The sequence below is a fragment of the Camelus ferus genome, chromosome 12, assembly GCF_009834535.1.
Source record: "Camelus ferus isolate YT-003-E chromosome 12, BCGSAC_Cfer_1.0, whole genome shotgun sequence".
NCBI lineage: Eukaryota > Metazoa > Chordata > Mammalia > Artiodactyla > Camelidae > Camelus > Camelus ferus.
In genome coordinates, this window is record NC_045707.1 from 27,425,171 (window position 1) to 27,449,809 (window position 24,639).

Here is a 24,639-nt window from a genome sequence, read left to right on the forward strand (position 1 = left end):
ACATTGTATTAGTTATCTAAGGCTGGAAACCAAATCATCCTCAAATGTAACAATTTAAGGTAACAAACAATTATTATCTTATAGTTTCTGTGGATCGGGAATCTGAGCACCGTTGAACGGGGTCCTGTGGCTGAGGGGCTCGGGATCTCACAGGCTATAATCACCATATCAGCCTAGGCTACAATTTCTCAAGGCTTGATCTGGGGAGGATCTGCCTGCAAGCTCACTCACGCGACTACTGGCAGGACTCAGGTCCTTGCTTGCTGTGTTGCGGGACAGCTTCATTGCCGGGGGGCCTCCCTGTAAGACAGCTCCCAATGTGGCAGTTTGTTCCCCAGAATAAGGGCTGGTGGGGGACAGAGAGAAGGGATGGAAGGAGAGGGGAGGGAAGGGGAGGAATAGGAAGGGAAGGGGAAGGAAGACAAGCAAGACAGGAACCTAATCTTGGAATTAACATCCCATCATTTTTACCATATTTGATTCATTAGAAGTGAGCCACTAGGTTCAACCTCCACTCAAGGGGAGGGAACACGAGGGCCTGAACACCGGGAGGGGGCGCTCATTGCGACCATCTCAGAGGCTGCTCACTGCACACAGCTGCAGTCATTTTCTCACATTACAAGGACACTTCTTTACTTCTCTTGGGACCTAAGATGAGAAAATGGGGCTTCAAAGCTTTGCCCTAAGCAAAATGGAACTGATTTTAATGTTCTTACACTACATCCTTGGGTGCAGAATAAGGAATCACATTGGTCAGTCTGCCCTTTGGTGAGTCATTAAAGTGAACCTTTTCTAAGGCTCACAATGAATGTGGATTCCTGACTTCATTTTTTTTTTTCCTTAGCAATTCATCCTTACTACATTTTAACCTGATTCAGGTTATTCCTGGAGGAGAGCAATGAGATCTTTCATCTTAAAATAATCTCATAGTCCCTATTAGAATAGAACTTGACTGCAAAGTCATTACAACTGTCCAGGAATACTCAGCATGCATCAAGGCCAAGCTTTTCTTCTGGAACACCCTCAGATGATTCTCTTTCCCTCCTGGTCCCTCTGATCTCTCCTACTGCTTTTAGGTAAGCCCTGGACATCTCAGTTTGGGCCTTTTCTCCCATATTACTATTAACAGCACTCCCATTCGTATTCAAAAGTGTCCTGAATTACATAATAAATTTTAAAGCCATCTTATTTTTAGTTAATACTGTGTGCGTTTTTTTCCCCCTTATGTCTCTTCTGCTTTTTAGTGAGAAAGGTTCGGAGAAGGAAAAACAGAGTTGAAAGAGGGAGGTTCCCACTGCGGACTCTTTCTAACCTCTCAGTTCCCCATGTAATGGTGCACACTCGACACATATTTAATAAAAGGGGGAAAGGCTCAGAGCAGAATTTCGAAAAGATGTATTTGGCAAGGAAAAAACCCCTAAGGACAACATTAAAAACGAAGTAAACTAAATTCACAGAAATACATGGACAATATCTGTTTTCACTGTCTCTTGATCTTTCTGGGTAAATGAGAACTTCCTGGGTAAATGGAAGAGTCAGGCAGAACAATTCACACAGCAGGTGGCTCCAGTCCAAGCCAATTTACACAGGTCACAATTTCTCAGTCCAGTGCTTTTTCTGGGCTGTGATGGAAGAGCTAATGTAGATATGCAATGATATGATTTACTATCCACCCTGGCTTCCACCAAAGTCACAGAAGAAACATTGCTCTATGCAGTGCTATGCCCAGAAGCTTTCTAGCTCTGGCTTAATTTAATTCTTTTTTTTTTCTTTTTTAATTCAAATTCTTCCCCTCTCTTGACCTCATCCATTGCCTTTAGCAAACTCCTCCCCTAACTTTCCCAGACGTAGAAGTTAACTTGAACACATATTTTTCTACCTACGGTTATTACTAGCACTATATTATTACTTGCTTCGGAAGGGGGTCCTGTTGCCAGGGAAACCAGGAGGGGTGCATAAGTTCAGCCTCAGTTGGCTCCTCTACTCTAACTGATCAAATTCTGTGTTCGTGACTCATCTCAATTTTGCAGACATAAGCAGGTAAAACACTTCATAATTCCTCTGACTTTTATACATTTTATCCTTTTTTTCCTAAGATTCCACTGACCTGTGTCTTTTCTCCTGAATTCACTCATTATTTCTACTAACCAGGAGGGATATTCAAAGTCTTTAGAACAGACATGGCATAAGAAGTACCAATTAGCGCGGATGTATTCACCAAATCAGAATGTATACAAGCTGTAGACAAGAACTGAACCATACCAACCACCAGTCGGTCCAGTGTAACAACCTTGATACCTTCCCTTCCTGCTGGCAAATAGATTTCTCCTCTGATCAATCACTGCACATGGACCATCCTGATCGGCCATCTAATACTATCACCATATACAACTGAATAAGTATTAGATTTTGATGTGAAATTCAGCAATGCCTTTTATGTCAAATCATAGGTACGATGATTCCTTAAAAATCATTTTATATTTCCCCTTCATAGAAAGAAAGACATTGTGTATTAGAAGGTAAAGAAGGCTAGGAAAGGCATTATATGTAGGAAGGAAAAGCAGAATATATTTGTTACTAAGAAGTAAGATTTATTTGTTACTGAGACAGACACTAATCTATCCTGACTGATGTATCTTAAAGATCTTTTCTGTGGAGACTCCTATTTAGTGTCCTAATTTTCAAACACCTGCTTCAGTGTCTCACAACATGAGTCCAGAAACTTCCTCATACTGTACACAAAATTTGGGAGGTTTGGGAAGAGGGTCCACAGTGACCATTAGATTCTCCAAAACTCCTGACATTAGTTCTACCTTGTCACTGATTCTTAAGTAACCTAAGTAACCTATCGATTTAGTCTATAACCATCACTACTGGTAATTTCTTGTTGCCAGTCTCTCTTTGGATCACTTATTCCTAGAGTCTTACCTTGTCTTTATAATTTATCATCACTCGTTGTCTGGCTATGATGAAATGTATCCGTAACCTGCTTCTTGAACCAGCTCTGGATACTTGTTTGATCTCAGGGAGATTAGACTTTATAACTGGTGATTGGTACCCAAAGTAGGTACTCAAAAAGTGTGTTGTTACTCAGTGAGGCTGAGCTCAGGGAAATAAACAGTGTCAATAGCTCTGGCTTTGTCTGAGACCTTGTTCCTAAGAAACACAAGGAGAAATGACAATTGTGAATTTTAATTAAGAAAACGGTCCCACAGCCAGAAGGTCTTGGTAGTGAGAGAATTCTCTGGAAGCAATTCACCAAACGGGTGCACAAATCTAGCTTCTTTCCTAGTTTAGGTCATTGAATTTTCATAAACTTACACTAAACTGACTCCCACCCGTAGATGGTGTAGTGAAATGATCACCAAGGCCATCTTCTCCAGACACTTAAATTGTTTAAGAACCTTACTTAGCTTTCTCCTTTCTGCTGAACGCTGCATATGCATTAAGTTGACATAATCCCAACAGAAATGTCACATCTGTTGCTCATTTAACACCTACAAAATCCTATTTATTTCTGTTTTATGTATAGCCACATTCAATTAAGATGGCTCTGTATGATTCAGTGTACACCTACTACTGCAATTTCTTCTCTCTGGGTAGTTACTCATGACTTTATCTTCAGTGATTTATTTTGAGTGCTTAGCTTTAAGTTTGTGCATCAAATTCTCAAATAAAAGTAAATGGTTTAATTAATAAACTGATTTGATTACCTAATAATTAACATTTTACACATATATAATCATATATTGAATAACATATACTGCTATATATATTTTATAGTATATTAAAAATAACAGAATACACATTATAGATAGTACATGGACAGTCTTGAAGCAAACAAATCTATTAATTTTTGGCCAAAAAAAAGGTATTTTATACCTGACATACATACATTTTTCTTGTTACTGTACAGGATGCTGAATATCTTATACTTTGCAGCATACCTGGGAACCATCCTCCTAATCTTTTAAAATATATATTTTAGGAAGAGATAATTAAAATACATGGACTACAAAATGTAAGTCAAAATCTAATACCCCTTTACTTTCTTCAACTTTTTTGTTTTTATTAATCTTTTATTATAAAGGATGTAATATAGTTTTTTGAATTAGGGAAGGATATTCGTTTAATACATTACTTAAACCAGGGTCAGTCTTTGAGTATCCCGTTTCTAAGGAATTTCAATATTGCAATTATTATTACGCTCCCCCATGTCTTTTGACACTATCTTGAGCAAGTGTATTACATACATTTGCTTCTCTAGGGAAAAAGTAGAGTGTCAGGGCAGCCTCGTGGTAGCCTAAGGGAACTGCCAGAGAGAGAAGTTAACCGGTTCCAAAGTGATTCTCCCCTCAAGGAGCGCACAGGCAGGCTTACTTTTCTCCAGCATGAAAATGTCATTAGCCTCCTGACCTGGTGCAAAAGAGGCTGTAGACATTCCGATCCAAGCAGCCAGAGCAGTGTGTACAATTGTGCTGACGTGAAAGGGATGGGGAACTTTTGATCAATGAAATATTTTACCAATAGAACTCCATTTACTGTTTTTCATCAATCCCTCAAGAATAAATACGGGGTTAATAGATTACAAATGGGGTAACTTGGCACAGAAATGTCACTTTCTAAGTTCGTGCTGGGTCATCTCTTACTAATTTATTAAACTATATAACTTCTGGTAAACTTTGAGCCTTGGGCTGTCATATACATCAATTTTTCATGTCTGGAAAGTATTTATTTCCAGTATGTTCACCACTGGGAAAGAGGAATTGAGATGGAATATGAAGATATTTATCATCAGGTAGTCTCTAGATAATGGATACACACACAGCACACATGCGTGCACGCACAGACCACTGTGTCGTTAATTTCCATTATATCATCCATAATTCCACTCAATTTTCCCTCTCTTTCCAAAAAGGTCAAAATTAGCAAATAATCATTTAGGAGCTTAGTATGTTTGATTTCCTTTTTTGAATCCTTGTGAAATATTACATTAGATTTCTGTATTTACTTTTCATTGATGAAAAATAAAAGAAAGACTAGCTTATGTACACTCATAAAGATGCATTCCAATAGCATTCGAGCCAGGTGCCGTGTATTCCATTCACTCCTAAATCAAGGAAATTTACGATCATGTATCACGGATGATGGCGTCGTAATATTAATATTTATTGAAGACCTACTGGTGCCAGGCATTTATTTGGGCATTTTTATGAAATTGATAATAATTATTATAATTATACAATAATGTAAATAGATCATTGCCCTAAATGACATCATTTCACTATAGTAACCAAAGTGCTTACAGTTATTATAACAACTGATATTTAATGAGACCTAAACTATTTACGAAACTAAAATACATGCTTTCAGTTATTATAACAGCAGCTAGCATTTATCAGGAGCCCACTGTGTGGCGGGCACCACATCAGTTGCTTTGCACACCTCGTTATCTCTGATTGTCACCACAACGCGAAGGTAGGCACTAACACCCCCATTTTATGCTGGAGGAACTCAGGCTCAGGAAGTGCAGTTTCCCTGGGGTCACAGAGCTACGGAGTGTCAGGACAAACGTCCACACTGTTTCTACCACACCACATCGCCTTCCATTCAAAGCAAAACTAAAGATTTTTAGCCACTTTAAATTTAGTTTTTTCCCTCCACTTTGGAAGCACACATTCCCCCCAGATTAATGATGATGATGATGACACTAACACTAATACCAACCCCATTACAAAAATCCATTTCTTAAAAAAAAAAGGAAACTGTCTAACTTCTCTGAGTTATTTTTGCAGTAAGTTCCTAAGAAGGGGCTACAATCTAGGTATCTGATTCCTGGATCATAATTTTTCCCCAGTAATGAGCTAATTAATTACTTAATGAGAGTTGAAATAAGCAACCATGAATAACGATCACAGAAAACCTCTTAAGTGTGTCAAATCAGTGTCAATTCTGGACAGATAATAACATGTTCCCGTAGGGTAGTAAGGACGCAGCACTGAGTATGTTTTTCATTAATGCTTTTAAACTTCATCAATTCAGACAACACTAATGATAAAATTGTGACAATTTGGACAATCTGCACTATTCTACCTTTGTACTTTCAAAACCAAGTAATGCACAACCAGTAGTATTAAAAGCTGCCATCTGAATGTAAATTGACGCAGCCTCTATGGAAGACAGTATGGAGGTTCCTTAAAAACTAAAACTAGAGTTGCCATATGATCCAACAATCCCACTCTTGGGCATATATATAGAGAAAACTATAATTTGAAAACATACATGCACCCCAATGTTCATAGCAGCACTTTTTACAATAGCCAAGATATGGAAACAACCTAAATGTCTTTTGACAGATGACTGGACAAACAAGATGTGGTATGTACACACAATGGAATACTACTCAGCCATAAAAAAGAATGAAATAATGCCAACAGTAGCAACATGGATGGACCCAGAAATTACCATGCTACGTGAAGAAAATCAGACAGAGAAAGACAAATACCATGTGATATCACTTACGTGTGGAATCTAAACTATGACAAATAAACTTATTTACAAAACAGAAACAGACTCGCAGACATAAAAAACACACTTATGGTTACCAGGGAGGAAAGAGGAGAGGGAAGGGATAAATTAGGAGTTTGAGATTAGCAGATACAAACTACTATATAAAAAACAGATAAACAACAAGGTCCTACTGTAGAGCACAGGGCACTATATTCAGTATTGTGTAATACACCATAATGGAATAGAATACTAAAAAAAAAAATATATATATATATATATATATATATATATATATATTCCATATATATATAACTTAATCACTTTTTTGTACACCAAAAGCTAACACAACATTATAAATCAGCTATACTTCAATTTAAAAATAAATAAATAAAATTTTTACAAAGCAGCCCCCTGAGCCCTGTTGCTATACTTCCTCTGGTTAAATAAGTCTGTCTGTCTCTCTCCCCCACACCCTTCTCCCTCTTTCTGTCCCTCCCCCCAGTGCCCCACTGGGTCAGTCCTCTTGACCAGACTCAGCCATTCATTTCCAGCTTTTCTTCTCAACAGCCCATTCTGGGCAACCAGCTCTGCCCCTTCCTCCCAGCCTTAGTTATTAATTGTGCTGTAATTGTGAATTAAATGTACAAGCAAGTCAATGTTTAGCCTAATTAAGAGTGAAGCCAACAAATTATTTAAAGCACCACTCCAGCAAAATTTGCATTCAGCCTTGTATGAGCAGCCAATCAAGCTTTTCAGCTATTGACTCAAGTACTTCCAGGCTCCATCTGTACTTACGGCTGAGCCTTCTCCCCACTAGAGCTCCCGAATCCTGCCCCAGGCCCCCATCCTTTACCCATCTTTGAATTCCTTGTCTTATTACGTACCATTGAACGTAATATCCTATTGCTTTTTTCATTTACAATTTAAATAGCTATACTTTAGTCACTTTGTCAGCTTGGGTTATACAAAAACTATAGAGTTTAACATTATAAAAGATGAGCTAAATTTTTTCTTGTCATTTCCCAAAAGAAATTTAGCATCTTTCAAAATAAATAAACAAACTTCCAAACAGTCCTTCCTTAGAACCAAGCTACCAGTGTAAACAATGATAGCAGGTCAACCAACTCCACACTTAAAGAGCCAAAGCAAGTGAAAACCTTGGGTCTTAACAATAAAAACATGTTCCTGGGCTCCCACTTCTAGACCAGTGGGTGACTGGAAAGAGGAAAAAAGTTTGATTAAGGAACCTGACGGTATTAGTGAAGGTTTTAAAAATAGTGAACTTAGTAAAGGAAAAAGTACTGCCTGGAGTAAAATTTCACACTGATTTTTTTTCCATTTAAGGATAATTCAGCTTTGGGCAAATAAGGTGCTGAATCCTACAACCCTGGCAACAGAAACTGAAGCTATAAATCAGTCTTTTCTGATACAATATGTGGACACACTGAGGGACCAGGGTATCCATCATCTTTAAAAAAAAAATGAGGATAAGAACATGACAGGCTAAGGCCTGGGTCAGCTGTGCGCATGGACTTTGAAAGGATTTAATATTTGTACAAGAATATTTTCAGATCTTCACTTAAACATCAATTACCCACTGATCATTTTTTCTTGTAAGTTATTCTTAGTTTTGAATTGTGTGTTGAAAGAATAATAGATAAATAATGTAAACAGGCCAAAAAGAAGCATTATTAGAGCTTAAATAATTTTTCATACAACCTACAAACAAGTCTCTGCTAGTCTCTCACATGTTTTCTTATTCATCCTTTCACTGACCCTCTGTACACAGCAGCCACCCATTTTAGATTTTGGGCGAGAGTCCATTTCAGGCACTCCCTCCCATCACCCCCCCTCCACCACCCACCCTCACATCCCACTCACTGACAGTGCTCACTGCGCTCCGTCAGTGAGGGCCCCCTAGAACTTCTTACTAAAACTGATCAGAACGGGGACAGAAGAGAGACAGTCTAGTCCGCTTTCATTATACCCATTGCCTATTCTCACTTCCATTTTCTTTCAGGTTCTGAATATGAATACTACTTTTCAAAATTGCCTGAATCACTTTGTCTTACTTCTCAAACTCTGTCCCTGCAGTACCTAACACATCCTGATAGATTAATATTCGCAAAGCTCCTCTAGAAAAGGCTTTCTGTGAGGAAACACAAGGCTTTTCTTTGTGAGTAACACCGGAGAACATGGGCTTCCTGTCCTACTCTGGAAACTCATTCTAGCTCACGGAGGAATTTTTATTATTGAGTCAAGTGTCTCATTTCCTCAGTGCGAAGCACAATATTTATCCTTGTAACACTGGAATAAGTCTATAAACATATAGATGTGTACGTGTACAGGGATGTTAATACGTACGATTATTTAAACCTGTTTTCGAACATAGGAGGGGGGCCAAGCACATCACAAAATAAGGGTTTATTATAGCGCTCCCTGGGTGGATTTCTTCAGAAAGTCCGTCAACCACTAGGAAGGTAAATATTTTAACACCAGGTTTCAGAAATTCAGAAGGCGGAAGAGTCTTCTTTTCAAGGGAGAAAACCTGCCTTGAAACAGGATACATTGAAACTATCGGGACTGAAAACATGCCCTTTGCTGCCATCAAGTGGCTCTTTTGAGAATCTTCTCTACAAACCTCAACATAGCTTTGCTTTCCCACCATTTCATTCCTTAAACATGACACATGTGTCATCTTTTGGGGGATCGGTATATTTGAGAAGACCAGGAGAGCTTTTCCTAAATTAGGGCTTAATACTATAGATGCCATAAAAATTCCATGACTAAGAAGTTCTTTAGAAAGACAACTTCAGAAAGGGTTTGAAATGACCAAACTCACTAAAAATCTTTCCCAGCCCTCTGTGACTCACTCAGTTTTGGCCAGTGAAGTCCTCACCCTGGACGTGGGAGCACAGGGTTCTTCATTTCTACTGCTAGAGAATTTCTAATAGGTTGCCTCTAAGACACCTAGCTGAACACACAGGAGATTTTAAAAATTGGAGAGAGATCTATTTGGCATCATTTTTAACCAAGTCCCATAACTGTGGAAGACAATGGTTTCATGTTTCTCTTCTATTTGTCTCATTGTCTTGAGCTTTCTGTATGTAAACAGCGGCGTATTGTTGACCTGTGATTACTGCATAACCCTAATTTCAACTTGCTTGATCACTTTGCCTCTTTCTCTTTGAGTGTCTTCATTTTTCTCTCCCAAGAGATAGTTAATTAAATACACACCTGAATGAAAGGAGAAAGGACAACTACTATTTTAAAAACACTGCAAAACCAAAATGCCATGGCAGGAGACCCTTCTTACTCTGAGAAGTCACAGCATTCATTGCAGAGTATTGGTCCCTTTGATGGCAACAGGCATTAATGTGATTTTGGTTGTAAAAGGAAAAGCCTCAGATAAATCAAAGTGGACAGAAGTTGAGAAGAGAGGGAACTACATCGCTGTGTATAGTGAACCAAAGGAATTCTGGAAGTTACTGGAGAGGGGGGCCTCCAGAGAGAAGCAGAAACTTGAAACTGGGAGAAGAGAATGGCCAGGGAGATTTGGGGCAGGGGGTGGGGTCTAAAACCCAAAGGAAACGTATATGAAAACCATAAAACCACACCTGTGGCTATGAGTTCCTGGAAGATTTCATTTCCACCCAAAGCCCAGTCTAAGTCAGACAGGCTTCCTAGACGCCGCCCGTGCTGGTGGTTATATGTTTTGCAGCCCATCCTTTCTCAGTAGCAGTTTGCGGGACCCTCTGATGTGGGGGCTTCTGCTTCAATTTCTCACTTAATACAAGCCCACATCCTTGTTTTTGGTCCTGATGTGAGAGTTAAATTCAAGTCCCTAAGTCACTGCCTGAGAGTCACTTCATAGGCTCTCTGTCCTGGTGTTCAGATCCTTCCCCATTTCTGGCCTCAGGGTTTGTCCTTTCTTCTGGGTAAGCTCATCTATGTGCATTTATAGAGTCTACCTTGTACAGAAGGTACAAACCAAGAAAAATCAAACTGGACTATTTTCTCACACCATATACAAAAATAAACTCAAAGTAGATTAAAGATTTAAATGTAAGATCTGAGACCATAAAACTCCCAGAAGAAAACATAGGCAGTATGCTCTTTTACATAAGTCTTAGCAATATTTTTTTTGGCTCTGTCTCCTCAGCCAAGGGAAATGAAAGCAAAAATAAACAAATTGGACTACATCAAACTAAAAACTTTTTGCACAGCAAAGAAAACGATCAACAAAATGAAAAAGTCGCCTACCAAATGGGAGAAGGTATTTGCAAATAATGTATCTGATAAGAGGTCAATATTTAAAATATACAAAGAACTCATACAACTCAAAAAAACAAACAAACCAGATTTAAAAGTGGGCAGATGATCTGAATAGATATTTCTCCAAAGACATACAGATGACCAACGGGCACATGAAAAGATGCTCAACATCACTAATCGTCAGGGAAATGCAAATCAAGACCACAATGAGGTATCACCTCACACCTGTTCATGTCATTCTAAGTGAAGTAAGCCAGAAAGAAAAAGAAAAATACCATATGAGATCGCTCATATGTGGAATCTAAAAACAAACAAACAAACAAAGATAAATACAAAACAGAAACAGACTCATAGACATAGAATACAAACTTGTGGTTGCCAGAGGGGAGGTGGGTGGGAAGGGACAGACTGGGAGTTCGAAATTTGTAGATACTGACAGGCATATGTAGAATAGATAAACAAGATTATACTGTATAGCACAGGCAAATATATACAAGATCTTGTGGTAGCTCACCGCAAAAAACAAAGTGACAATGAATGTATGTATGTTCATGTATAACTGAAAAATAGTGCTCTACACTGGAAATTGACACAACATTGTAAAATGACTATAACTCAATAAAAATAAATAAATAAAAGTAATTATGAAATAAAGACAAAAATATGTGGTAAAATGCAAAAAAAAAAAAAAAAAGACAACAAATAACAAGTGTTGGCAAGGATGTGGAGGAAAGGGAACCCTCCTGCACTGTTGGTGGAATTGCAAATTGGCACACCACTATGGAAAACAGTATGCAAGGTCCTCAGAAAATGAAAAATAGAACTATCGTATGATCTAGCAATTTCACTTCTGGTTATTTACCCCCCGCCAAAAAACACTAATTTGAAAAGATAAATGCACAACAATGTTCATTGCAGCATTATTTATAATAGCCAAGATATGGAAACAACCTAAGTGTCCATCCATTGATGAAGAGATAAAGAAAATATATATCTAAAGTATATATACACACAATGGAATATTGGTCATAAAAAGAGAAATGAAATTCTACTATTGCAACAACATGGATGGATCTAGAGGGAATTATGCTAAGTGAAATAAGTCAGAGAAAGACACAGACTGCATGATCTCATATTTACATGCCATCTGAAAAACAAAGACACAAAACAAAATGAAAACAGTATAGATACAGAGAATAAAGAGGTGGCTGCCAGAAGGGAGGGGGGTGACGAGGGCAAAGGAGGTGAAGGAGACTGAGGTACAAACTTTGAGTTATAAACTAAGTAAGTCACAGGGATGTCATATACAGCATAGGGAATATGGTCAAGAACATTGTAATAACTTTGTATGGGGACAGATGGTTACTAGACTTGTCATGGTGATCATTGCACAATGTATGCAAATGTCAAATCACTATGCAGTATACCTGAAACTGACATCATATTGTATGTCAACTGTATTTCAATCAATCATCACTGCATCTAAAAAATAAAAATATGCAAATAAAATTAAATGAGGGGGAAAAAAGAGGCTGCATTATATTTTTCAGCATTTCTAAAGACTTTTATAGGAGGGGAGGTTTCAGGGTACCTGGGCTGCCACCTTGTAGAAAGGAAGTTGCTCATAACATGTCTAGATGTGGAACTCTGGCCAGGATGAGAGCCTTCTCTGCAGCAGAACCCTCACCTACATCTTCAAACACTTATGGAAGATGAATTTAGTTTCATCGTGGTGACTTAGAGAATAAAGAAGCTATGACAGCAGAGATTCCTTCAGTGGCATTAGGTGTGGGGGGTGGAAGGAGAATCAAAGGCGAGAGGAGACTTCTCCTCGGTGTGGGAAACGTAGGTTGTCTGAGCCTTGGTCCTTCTAGCCCATCTCTAACGCCCTACTTTCCCTCTCCGTCTCACCGCCTCTCAGCCTGGCCGCCCACAGATGGCTTACGCCCTAAAAGCCCGTGCCTACTTCAGGGAACTCACCGTAATGGGAACTCCAGGAGCAGGCAGGTCAGCTCTGGCTAAAACGATTGAGGTTCTGGTCACATAAACCTAGGGATTTTGATCTTTATGACAGGGACCAAGGGACCCTGGCTTAGCCTAAATTTACAACCAGTCCTAAAATTGAGGGGGAAAAGGGATAAAAAAAAAAAAAAATCAGTCTAGGGGAATTCCTTTTTTCCTCTCTGAAACCCTAAATCTACTCTTTGTAGACCTAAAGGCTTCTGTCCCAGGAAGGAGTTCTAAAATACATGAACACAAGCTCAGGCACCATAGAAAATCCTGGAAGCCCTTTTTGGAATGTTTGTAGACCAATATTTCTGGAAAAATCCACAGACCAGCATAGGTTTAAATCCCCAGCGCAAATCAGACTCAGTGTAAAGAACCCTGAATTCCCCTCGACCACCAGCAATCACCTGGTATCAAAACCGGTCAGTGGTGATATCCGTGCGCCTACCGTCCTTTCTGCACCCTCTGGCTCCACCATTCCCTGCCCTGAACAGGATGGGGCACTGCCTCCAATAACGTGGTGTCTCCTGGAGCACGCCAGAAGCACAGCTGGTATCCACAGTTGGTCTAAGAACTGATTTTCCTCCAGGTTTACATTCTGACATCAAAGTGCTCACTAGTTCAAACGGCATGTGTCATAATCGTCACTAATGCATCTTTTTTTTTAACATGTTTTTATTGAGTTATAGTCATTTTACAATGTTGTGTCAAATTCCAGTGTAGAGCACAATTCTTCAGTTATACATGAACATCCATATATTCATTGTCACATTTTTTTCGCTGTGAGCTACCACAAGATCTTGTGTATATTTCCCTGTGCTATGCAGTATAATCTTGTTTATCTATTCTGCATATGCCTGTCAGTAGCTAATGCATCTTTTATAAATGGCAGTTTAATTTTTTAATCTGTAGAACTCAACCCTTTGTCTCTTGCTTTGAATTTGTAAAGAGTGGCACATTAAAGATGTCCTCTCGAGAAAACATCCTTTTCAACAAAGATGAGGCATATTGGCGAAGAGTTCAAGAGTTACGTAAGAATACGGAATACCATACTTAGTCTGAGAATAAGAGAATCACCTTCAGTTTTACCTAAGCTAGATAGGCATAAATTCTAGACTAACCCTTCTCTTATTGCCTGCACGTACCTCCTACTTCTTTCAATTTTCAAATTCAGCTTGAATGAAAAAAAATACAAAGAAAGGCTGATACGCCGCATATGGTGAATGAGCAACAGAAGTGACCATCCATCAAATCTGTGTGAGCCTAAGCGCAGGCTGTATTATTAGAATTCACCACCTAAATAGCTCAACTCCTTCTCCACTGTTGTTTAAAATAGAGATTTAATTATAATGTAACCTCGGACAAGTGATGAAACCTCTGTGGTCCTCCCTTTCTCGATCTGAAAAATGGAGATAATAAAAATACCTACTACAGAGGGTCACTGTGAGGCTGAGCTGAGACAATTCATGGCTGGTACCATGTGGTCAGTAACTGTTAGTTCTCATTAGGGTTGGTTTGATTATTGGCTACTGAGTGTTTTACAACGTGCCAGGGATACTAGTATTGCATTTAATTTCTTATTCTTAAGTACGCTTCTTTCCTTAGAATAAGTAGTTCTGGTTAGCACAGAGCTCATTGGGTTTATGTTAGAAAAAATAGAACTAGAGAAAAAGTCAGCCTCTCAGCAAAGGATATGTTTTATATACATGTACTATTTAATGTTTCATTTCCAGCAGCAGCTTAAACAAGAGAAAGTTATACATGAATCCTTTCCCCTTCTGGTCCCAGTGCTGAGCATGCACAGTTCCTCTCAGACAGATTTTAAGTTCAGAGAGATTAGGTGATTTCAAGAGCACCATTACCCGTTCTGTTATATTGCACTGCTCTAAAGCTGAGGTCGTTCTGACTCACCGTGAGTTAGAATCTGTAACTTCCACCATTTAAAAATAGACCCGGCCTCAGAAACTAGAAAAAGAAGAGCAAATAAAGCCCCAAATAATCAGAATGAAAGAAATGATATGAGCAGCAATCAATAAAACAGAACATAAGTAACTGCTGAGAAAGTCAGAGAAACCAAAATCTGGTTCTTGAAGAAGATCAATAAAATTGGTAAAAGTCTAGCCATACGAATCCCAAAATGACGTGCAAAGACACACATAACCAGTACCAGGAATGAGAAGTCATCATTCCAGATGTTATGGATATTAAATAGACAATAAAAGGAAAAAAAAAAAAAAAAGACCCGGTATGAATGGCATCATTCAAAGCCCAAGAATAATGACAGACAAAGCATTTTAATAACTTCCTAAAGCATAAACATTCGATCTACAATCACATTCTTGAATTCACCACTTGTTGGTATGAACTACAGTATAAACCTTGTGAAATATCTGCTTTTCCTTTACTAGTCATCTCCTTTAATGGTGGGGAAAAAAACAATAAAATTTTAATTGAGCTATCCCTCTCAGCACTGAACAGTGGTGGCTAAAATCTATACATAACATTAAAACAACTGCATTATAGCTCCGGCTGACAGTCTTGCCCAGGTGAAATTTAGAAGAACAGGATATTAGCTAGCTTTCCAATCTGCTGGGGAGGACAGATCAAAGCCTTCCTTAGGAACTACTTCAGTGCACAGCAAATATCTAAAGTGGCTTATTATTGTCACTAACCTAATTCTCAGCGGTGTAAGTTCAGCCAACCTCCTTATATGCTGCCCTTAAAACTTAACAAAGAGCAAACCAAGAACTGGAGACATTTTTTTTTTTTTAAATCTACCGTCTACTTCTTAGCACATCTTCATGCCATGGTGATCTGACTAGCGATTTGGTAAGTATAGATTACAACCCTGGACTTAACACAGGGTGGCCCACTTTTAAAATGGCCCATTTACAACAAAGGTCTCTCTGTTGGAACTGCCAAGAGATTTAAAAAAAAAAAAAAAAAAACACCCTTAGTATCAAGTACTTTTTATCGAGCCATGCACTGTAGAGCAACGGGATTGCAAACCTGGAGCCCTTCATCTCAGCACAGCTCTACTGACTGTGTGAATATAAACAAGTCGATAAGATTCCCTGATTCTCAAACTCTCTGTCACTATAAAGAAATAAACTGCCTGCTCTCAAACCGCCGCACAGAAAAGGCCTGAAGAATAAGAAACACAATACAAATATTGTAAAATGCTATAAACTTCTTGGAGCAAAGACTCTAAATGTCTTAAGTAAAGAAAAATGCACAGATTATCCTTATCGGGGTAGAATACCTGTAATGAAGATTTAGGCTATTACAAACTCAAAAATTTTTGAATTCTTACGAGTTTCAAATATAACACTCACCACAGTAGAAAGGGGAAAGATAACCTACCCCATGCTCCCATCCATTAGAAGAATCGTGTTGTATATGTGAGAAAATATGAAGAGGAAGAGAATTGTGCTGAAGAACATTGTCATCCATGACCCATGATCCTCCCGAAACATTTTCAACCGGAGCAACTGACCTGCAATATAAATATTATTGGAAATCAGTGTACATTGTAATTCAAAATTCACACATTTTTGCTTTATTTGAGTGAATCTCTATCATCTCACACATATTCTGAAGCCTCTGCCCTAGGACTTGTCTGGTGGGTGAAATCACTACCTAATGTCCTTTTTGCTCTTTTGGGTAAATAAATGACAAAGTCCAAGACAATCCCCGTACCATCATCCCAGAACAAATGATACTAACGTGAAAATCTAGTATCTGGAGATCACTCATGATGCTGGCATGAAAATGAGACTAATTCCAACTCTATTACTTGCTATTTTTTTTATTTTTTAAAAATATTGTTTTTGGTTCATCCAGACTGAAACCACTTAAGGAAGGCAAATGGTAAAGACGTTGCGTAAATTCCATATAATTCCCTTCTGTTTCCATAGATCTTTGTCAATACTGATCAGATGATAAAACCAAGGCAGACCTCACTTAGAAGAAGATCCAATTGTTGAAGGTACAAAAAAATGAGCAGTAAAAATAAAGTCTCTGTCATAAGAGACAGATGGCTTAGACTTTTTACTCTTAGCTAAATCCACACTCACACACAGACATGTGCACAGGTGTGTGTGGGGCGGGTGTGGGGCCTAGTGGCGTGCACTTGTGTTACGGAATTGGTGTGGCTCCTAGCAAAACATAATTTCTACTCTGATGCCTCAAATTCCAGTTACAAAGATAACTGCTAAAATTAGAAAGAATGGTCAATATGGACCAAGGAAGCAAGAATAGACAGTGGAGAAAAAGACAGTCTCTAAAATAGGTGGTGCTAGGAAAACTGGACAGCTACACGTGAAAGAATGAAGTTAGAGCATTCTGTAACACCGTAAACAAAAATAAATTCAAAATGGATTAAAGACCAAAATGTAAGACCAGAAACCATAAAACTCCTAGAGGAAAACATAAACAGAACACACTTTGACATGTACTATAGCAATAATTTTTTTGATCTGTCTCCTAAAGCAAAGGAAGGAAAAGTGGAAATAAACAAATGAAACTACATCAGACTTAAAAGCTTTGGCACAGCAAAGAAAACTGTCAACAAAAATGAAAAGACAACCTACTGAATAGGGGAAAATATTTGCAAATGATGTAACTGATACGGGGTTAATATCCAAAATACATAAACAGTTCACATAACTCAACATCAAAAAAAAAAAAAAACAGATTTTAAAAATGGGTAGAAGAACAGATTTTTTTTTTTTAAAGAGGACCTGCAGATGGCCAACAGGCACATGGAAAGATGCTCAACATTGCTAATCATCAGGGAAATGCAAATCCAAACCACAATGAGATACCACTTCACACCTGTCAGAATGGCTATCATACAAAAGAACACAAATAACAAATGCTGGCAAGGATGTGGAGAAAAGGAAACCCTCGTGCACCGTTGCTGGGGATGTGAATTGGTGCAGCCTCTATGGAAAACAGTATGGAGGTTCCTCAAAAAAAGAAAAATAGAACTACCATATGATCCAGCAGTTCCACTCTTGGGCATATATCTGAAAAAACAAAAACAGTAATTTGAAACGATTCATGCACCCCAATGTTCATAGCAGCATTATTTACAATTGCCAAGATATGGAAGCAACTTGTGTCCATCAACAGAGGAATGGATAAAGAAGATGTAGTATATATATACACAAGGAATACTACCCAGCCATGAAGAAGAATAAATTGTGCCATTTGCAACTACATGAAGGGACTTGGGGGATACTATGCCTAGTGAATAAGTCACACAGAGAAAGACAAATACTGTATGATATCACTTAAATGTGGAATCTCAAAAGTAAAACAAACTAGTGTATATAACAAAACAAAACAGAAAGACTCACAGATATAGAGAACAAACTAGTAGTTACCAATGGGGAAAGGGAACAGGGAGGGCAACCATAGGGGTGGGGGATTGAAAGTTACAAACTATTAGGTATGAAATAAGCTACAAGGATATATTGTACAACACAGGGAATATAGTCAACATTTTATAATCGTAAATGGAGCATAACTTTTAAACATTGTGAATCACTATATTGTACACCTGTAACTTAAATAATATTGATCGGCAACTATCCTTCAGTTAAAAAATAAGAAAAAAAGAATGTTAAAATGCAAATAGTTCAAGGAGAAAAATAAGATGAATGCTAAAGTAAAAATTACTAATATAATTAGTCCAGATAAATATTTGGATCTATGATAGAGAAGAAATCTAAGAGCATTAGAACCATGAACAGTGAAGAGGATTTTCAAAAATGTGAAATTAAGGGAAAAAATGAATGTAGGTCACCCTGGCTTCTCTCAAGAGAAAGTGTATCTAAATCATGAATGATAAGTGGAAAGATGCACATTTAGGAACCACAACTAAAATCAGGTAGGCCTGAAATCTTACAACAGAATTCCTCACTAGAGAAAACATTCCCTTTTTTGATGCTATGTCAAAGTTATGGAAAAAATATGTATATTTCCATCTGGAAATTCTCTCTCTAGGGACAGAAGTAGCTGTCAGGTAGATCACTGAGCACAGGAAGAAATCATCTCTTAAGATTTAACTACTAAAGTTTCCCTTGTCCCTTCCTTTTATTAAAACAGGACCTTAGATTTCATTTGGAAACCAGACTAACAGAAACATTACCTTAGCTAAAGCTCTAAATGGATCAAAAAAGGGAGATTTGGTTACATCATCTGGTTTCTTGGCTTGCCCCAGGGAAGCAAAGGACAAATCTGAAAGTCACGGGGAATGTAAAACGTAACTGAAAGAAGAATGTGGGAAATGTTCTACTGGAGCAAACGATGCTAACACTGCAAATTACAGCCTTATAGAACTTGTTGATCAACTGAATCATAATCATGGACAGCCAGGGATTTGCAAGTCTCCACACAACACACTGACAGGAATACTATAAATAGATATTAAGCACAGAGTGCTTGAGAAAAAATTCATGCCGCGAATTTCTTAGAGCAAACTACAAAAATATTACTCATTCATTGAACAAATATTTACTGTGTGCTTATTACATGCCAGCTGTGTTTCTAGGTGCTGGAGATACAACTGTGAGCAGGGCAGGAAAGTGTTTGAAGTCAACCATCATTTGGGTATTTAACGAAAATGCGACCTTATTTTAGACTCATGGGCTCTCTGTGTTCAATGTTCCCTTTGCTGCAAGTCCTTCAGCTTCAAACCAAGAGCTGTTTATTTAAATAGGCAGTTGATATTGAAGACCTGCTAAGACCAGCAATTAGAATTCCTTAAAAATTAAAATGTGAATTTCCTTCTTAACATACGCATATGTCAAAAAATTCACTAAATGGATGTACTTTAAAAGTCAGATAATAATGCTGGTGACGTAAGAGTGCTTTGCAAATAAAATACAGTGGATTAACTGTACATGGCTGAAATAATACAGAGTTAGTAAAACGAGCAATGTGACAGCACCATTTACGCTGTCATTGCCAAACTCATTGTCTGGCACTAATTTCAGTCATTAGCGTCATTAGAACAAAATGGCAAGTTAACACGGTTTGAAATTCACTTGAAACACACAATAAAAGTGGTGCTGCGATTTATTAAGGCCAAAACTGGTGTGACCCAAATGTTGAGTCAAGTCACATTAAATTCACATTAAAAATGTTTTCCGTGAGCTACTTCAAAGTTAACTCATTGAGTGTCCACCCTCATACTAGAAACTCATGTACAGGGGCTGCTGTCAGTTGACTTCCTGTGCCATCTAATCAAACCAAGAACCTCAGTTACCTGACGATGTCACATGAGAAGGCACTATCTCCGCCGTGCAGTGTGACCATACATTTGGTTTGCCTGGGACAGTAGTGGCTTACAACTGTTGTCCAGGCATAATTATTAATAGTGTCCCCTTCCATTCTGAAGCATCCTGGTTTGGACACTAAGTAATATGCCACCTTTCCTATGGGTCACAGACTTCAGAATTTTTTAACATGTTTCTTTAGAGGAGTTTCAGGAGATAACTGAGTGAAAACAGTCTTCATAGATCAACAGAAGCAAAGAACATCACTAAGAGGGGTACCCTTCTGATAAGGTGATAAATAACTTACCTTAATCTTAGATATATTTGTGAATCTGAATATATATTTATGTTACTAATAAAATCTGTCTTGGACTGTATGAACCATCACCTTTGATATGGCCAAGGTAACTGGAAAACTAATTTTAAAACAATCAGAAGCATTAACATGGTACACAAGCCTATGTATGTGTTGGAAGGGAGGACTGGAGGGCACAGGAACTAATCTTTATGAATGTTGGTTAAAATCAAGCCAACTGGCCTAGAACCTCAGACTCTTATCTGGAAATACAGTAGGTTTAGAACCACTAGGATGTCATAAACTTATAATAAGGATAATGACCTAAAAGGCATATTAAACCAATATACAATGAGCTCATATATATTATGGAAGATGGAGGTAGACAGGTGTAAGAGAATTAGAAGAAATTATTTGGTTTCTTGACTTTTTTTGTTCCTGTGTTCTCATCAGCAAAAGAATGTCAAGGAACATTTCCTTCTCCCTCACAGTCAGACTTTTATGCTAAGTTCTGGGTCCCTTTTCTTCACAAGGAGTGGTTTTCACCAGGAGGCCTTGAACACAGAAATCAACTGAACAATCTCAAAGGAGAAGAAGTGGAAGTGTTTGTGCTTCCAGGTGAGAGATGGGGGTGCTCCTGGGAAGTTGTTAAAGCAAGACGGACTAGAGCGAGGGCTTCTAGATTCCAGAGAAAACAAAGACTTTGGCTTCCAACATGGCAGAACCTCATTTGGGTTTGATTCCACAGATGCCAGTGAAGGCCAAAGAATCAAGGGTCATGGTCTTGGAAGTCAGGTAAGGAGACCGAGCCAGGCCCAAGGGAATAAGGCCAGCAGAGCAGCCACTCACCTTCACTGGGAACGTAATGACCTGGGAAGGATCCCAGTCACCTACTGGTGGAGGTCATCGAGAGGACAGACAGCCGGTCTGACCTGGGAGCTGGACCCCGGCAAATGGAGACTCTTCGCCCCCACCCTTGGCCTCAACATCACTAATCATCAGGGAAACACAAATCAGGACCACAATCAGCTATCACCTCACACCAGTCCGAATGGCTATTATCAAAAAGACAACAAATAACAAGTGTTGGCAAGGGTGTGGAGAAAAGGGAACCCTCCTGAACTGCTGGTGGTTCTTTAAAGGCCAGGTCAATATTTTAACATTTTAAATATCAGAATCCTTGATAATTAATACATCTTATTTCTTATATCTAGAATAAGAGAGTAAAGTTATAGAATGAAATTGGATCAGAGCACTTGAAAATTAATTGAATTTCACTTTCAATCAGACTAAAATAAGTATATGAAGAATTCATGACTGATTTGTGTAAATTTATAAGAACACGATTTTTCTTGTTTAAAATTTACTAATTGAAAAATGGCAATAGAATAAATATAACTAAAATAAGACAATTCGTCCATGGATGAGACACCAACAAAGAAAATTATCCAAAAAAACACACCAGAATATCATTAGGGAGAAAAATGTTCTCTAGTTAGACAAACACAGCTTTATATGATAAGTATAAAATCCTAAAACTTTTGTACCCCAAGGGCATGGTCCCATTAATATTCAGATCAAATCTTGTTACTTTAGTATACAAAGAGAATTTAAAAACATTGAACAGATGGCTATCATCCCTTATTAGAAGCAGGTGCTTACATAGAAAATGTTTGTGATTCACTGAGTACAACAGAGAATCAAAAATGGAGAACTGAACTATAATCGCATATACTAAAAATATGTATTACATAATATGCATTTCGAACAATTCTAGAAAGAAAAGAAAATAAGACTATGGTTAGAAATCCAGCAAAAATTATAATATTTTCAGATCTAGAGTTTAATGTCAATTTCAAAAAAGTATGTATTACAACAACTTTTGAGTAAAATATACATCCACTAAGTAAACACATGTTGATATAAATTATCCTCCACAGGAAGAACAGTAATAAACCTTCCATTTCATTAAGAAAGTCCAACTATTATATTTTACTATTATAATTAGCTCTTTCCATTAGATCATTCTTAGGATTAACTGACTTAAATGGTTCATTATTGCTCAAGAGGAAAAAACAATTCCAAAAGGAAATAAAAGGCATTTCCATATTAATTCCTGGAGAAAGAAGCCATTGAATAAAATGGATATTAAGTTAACATTACATCTTAGCTTGTAGCCCAAGATAAAATTTAGCAGGACACAATTTCTACAACCAGATAATATTACTATATTTTATAATTTTGATGAAGTCCATTTGTTCTCTTTTTCTAGATATGTACTAAGTGGAATCATATTAAGTAGCATCTTTAAGGTCAAAACCTGTCAACAAAGGTAAAAAATAAAATATTTTTGGAAATGATACAGGTTGTTCTCATAATTTTGTATTTTGAAATGGGCAGTGGAATAGAAAGTATAGCTCCCTGTACTTATAAATTAATATCACTATTATTATTATTATTTTTACATCACCATCACTATATTGATACCAGCTTTGAAAAACAACAACACTTACACTTTTAAAGTAGGTTTTCATTTAATGTCGAGCATTCTATTGCTCTAACTAAAACAGGAAGGTTAAGGACTAATCCCCTGAAGGCTGATCCGTGGTTTCAAGGCTTGGGCAGGAGCTCCACAAGCTGGGCAGGTGGAGTGAGGAACAGGGGGGACTGGCCCCCCCCACAACCATAAATACTGGGAGGGCAAAACCAGGCCAGGGGCCAAAAATCTGCCATGTCACCCACATCTCCAGTATTCCTAGTGTCTGCATCCATGTAGTCAAGACCCTCTTTGACTCCATCTGTCCTGAACTTGGTTTTCATTCTCAGCTTTCCACAAGTCCTCTAACTCTTTGACTAGTTCCTTGTACTTGCAAGCTTTTTTTTCTCTATCAATCCCATTTTCTGGATAAAGATATTACAAATTCATTCACAGGTTCCCAGTTCCACATATAAGGAGCTTAGAAGTCACCACTCAACAAGCAAAAGGCTGAACAAACTGAAAAAAAAATCAGTAACTTTTCTAAGACCTTGACCCCAAGATTAGAGAGACAGGCAGGGAAATACAGGGAGGCCCAGCTGACAGCAACAGAAACTAGCCCCCAAACCCCGCAAAAAAAAAAACCTTCTTTGAAAGGCAAACTTAAACTGTAATTAACAAATTGCTGAAGGCTCAGTGCATGCAAGACTGAAAACTAAAAACCCCAGAGAACCCCAGCCCGAGATGGGGGTGGGTTAGAAGGGAGGGTTTTTTTTTTTCTTTTCTTTTTTTTTTTTTTTTTTTTTTTTTTTTTGGTTAATGCTAAGAACATGCCCTACCACTGAGCTCTGCACCACCCTGCTGGGGTGGAGGGGGTGCTGATTTTAAAGTGCGCCAGAACACTCTATTCTTAGCAGGACTGCCCTCAAGAGACGCTAAGTGGTCGAGGTTTGGTCCAGACCTAACTGACCCAGAGGAAAAGAAATCCAGCCCTCTCTAGTCACCCTCTCCCACCTAAGGGGGCAGTGGGGCAACTCAGAAGCACTTGTGACGTCCACGGTCCAGAGGCGCAGGCTCACTAAACACCTGAGCCCTGCTCACAGGACTGCAGGATGCTTCCCCTCCCCCCACCCCACCCCCCCACCGTATTACTAAAGGCCTGTTTACAGCAGTTCCTTCTACCTGGTACATTGTGTCTGACCACCAAGAAAAAGTTACAAGGCATACTCAAAGGCAAAAACAGATTTTGATCTTTATGATAGTAGCTCATACAGAAAACGCTTCATTTCGTTGGTAATATTTTCACACTAAAAATTTCATTTATGCATTTGTTTAATTAGCACCTACTATGTGCCTGGCCAGCATTATGTACAATAAATATAATGTGATATAAATGTAAATATAAACATAACTGTGAAAACATGACAAATGCACATTTTCACATATTGCAAAGGGAGCAGGAAACAAGAAGTATAAAAAATTTTTAAAGTATAAAAAAATTCTTAAAGTATTTTAAAAGCATAAAAAACTAAAAGCAAGAGTTCAAAATTAAAATTCACCAAACACGAAAAGAAACGGTACCGTGAGTGAGAGCTGACAGAAACAGCAAATAAAGTATTTAGACCATACAAAGATTTTGGGTATTGGAATTAGCAAATATAAAGTATTTAGAATCTGCTATGTCTCAGCTTAACACATGTTAGCATCACTCTACCTTCTTAAATATATGAATCATAGTAATAATTTTGATACATCTGTCTACTAACTATATCAATAGAGTCACTTCTGGC

At 38.0% G+C, this 24,639-nt stretch overlaps 1 protein-coding gene across 6 annotated transcripts in view; it reads right to left on the reverse strand.

Annotated features, from left to right (window-relative positions):
- The window catches only part of TMEM117 (transmembrane protein 117), a 441,432-nt gene that overhangs the window by 315,790 nt on the left and 101,003 nt on the right, over nucleotides 1-24,639 (reverse strand). For all 6 annotated transcript variants that reach the window (XM_032493269.1, XM_006190295.2, XM_032493270.1 and 3 more), the window contains one exon: nucleotides 16,156-16,288. In XM_032493269.1, coding sequence (XP_032349160.1) covers nucleotides 16,156-16,288 — 133 coding nt within the window. The remainder of the gene's footprint in view (nucleotides 1-16,155; nucleotides 16,289-24,639) is intronic.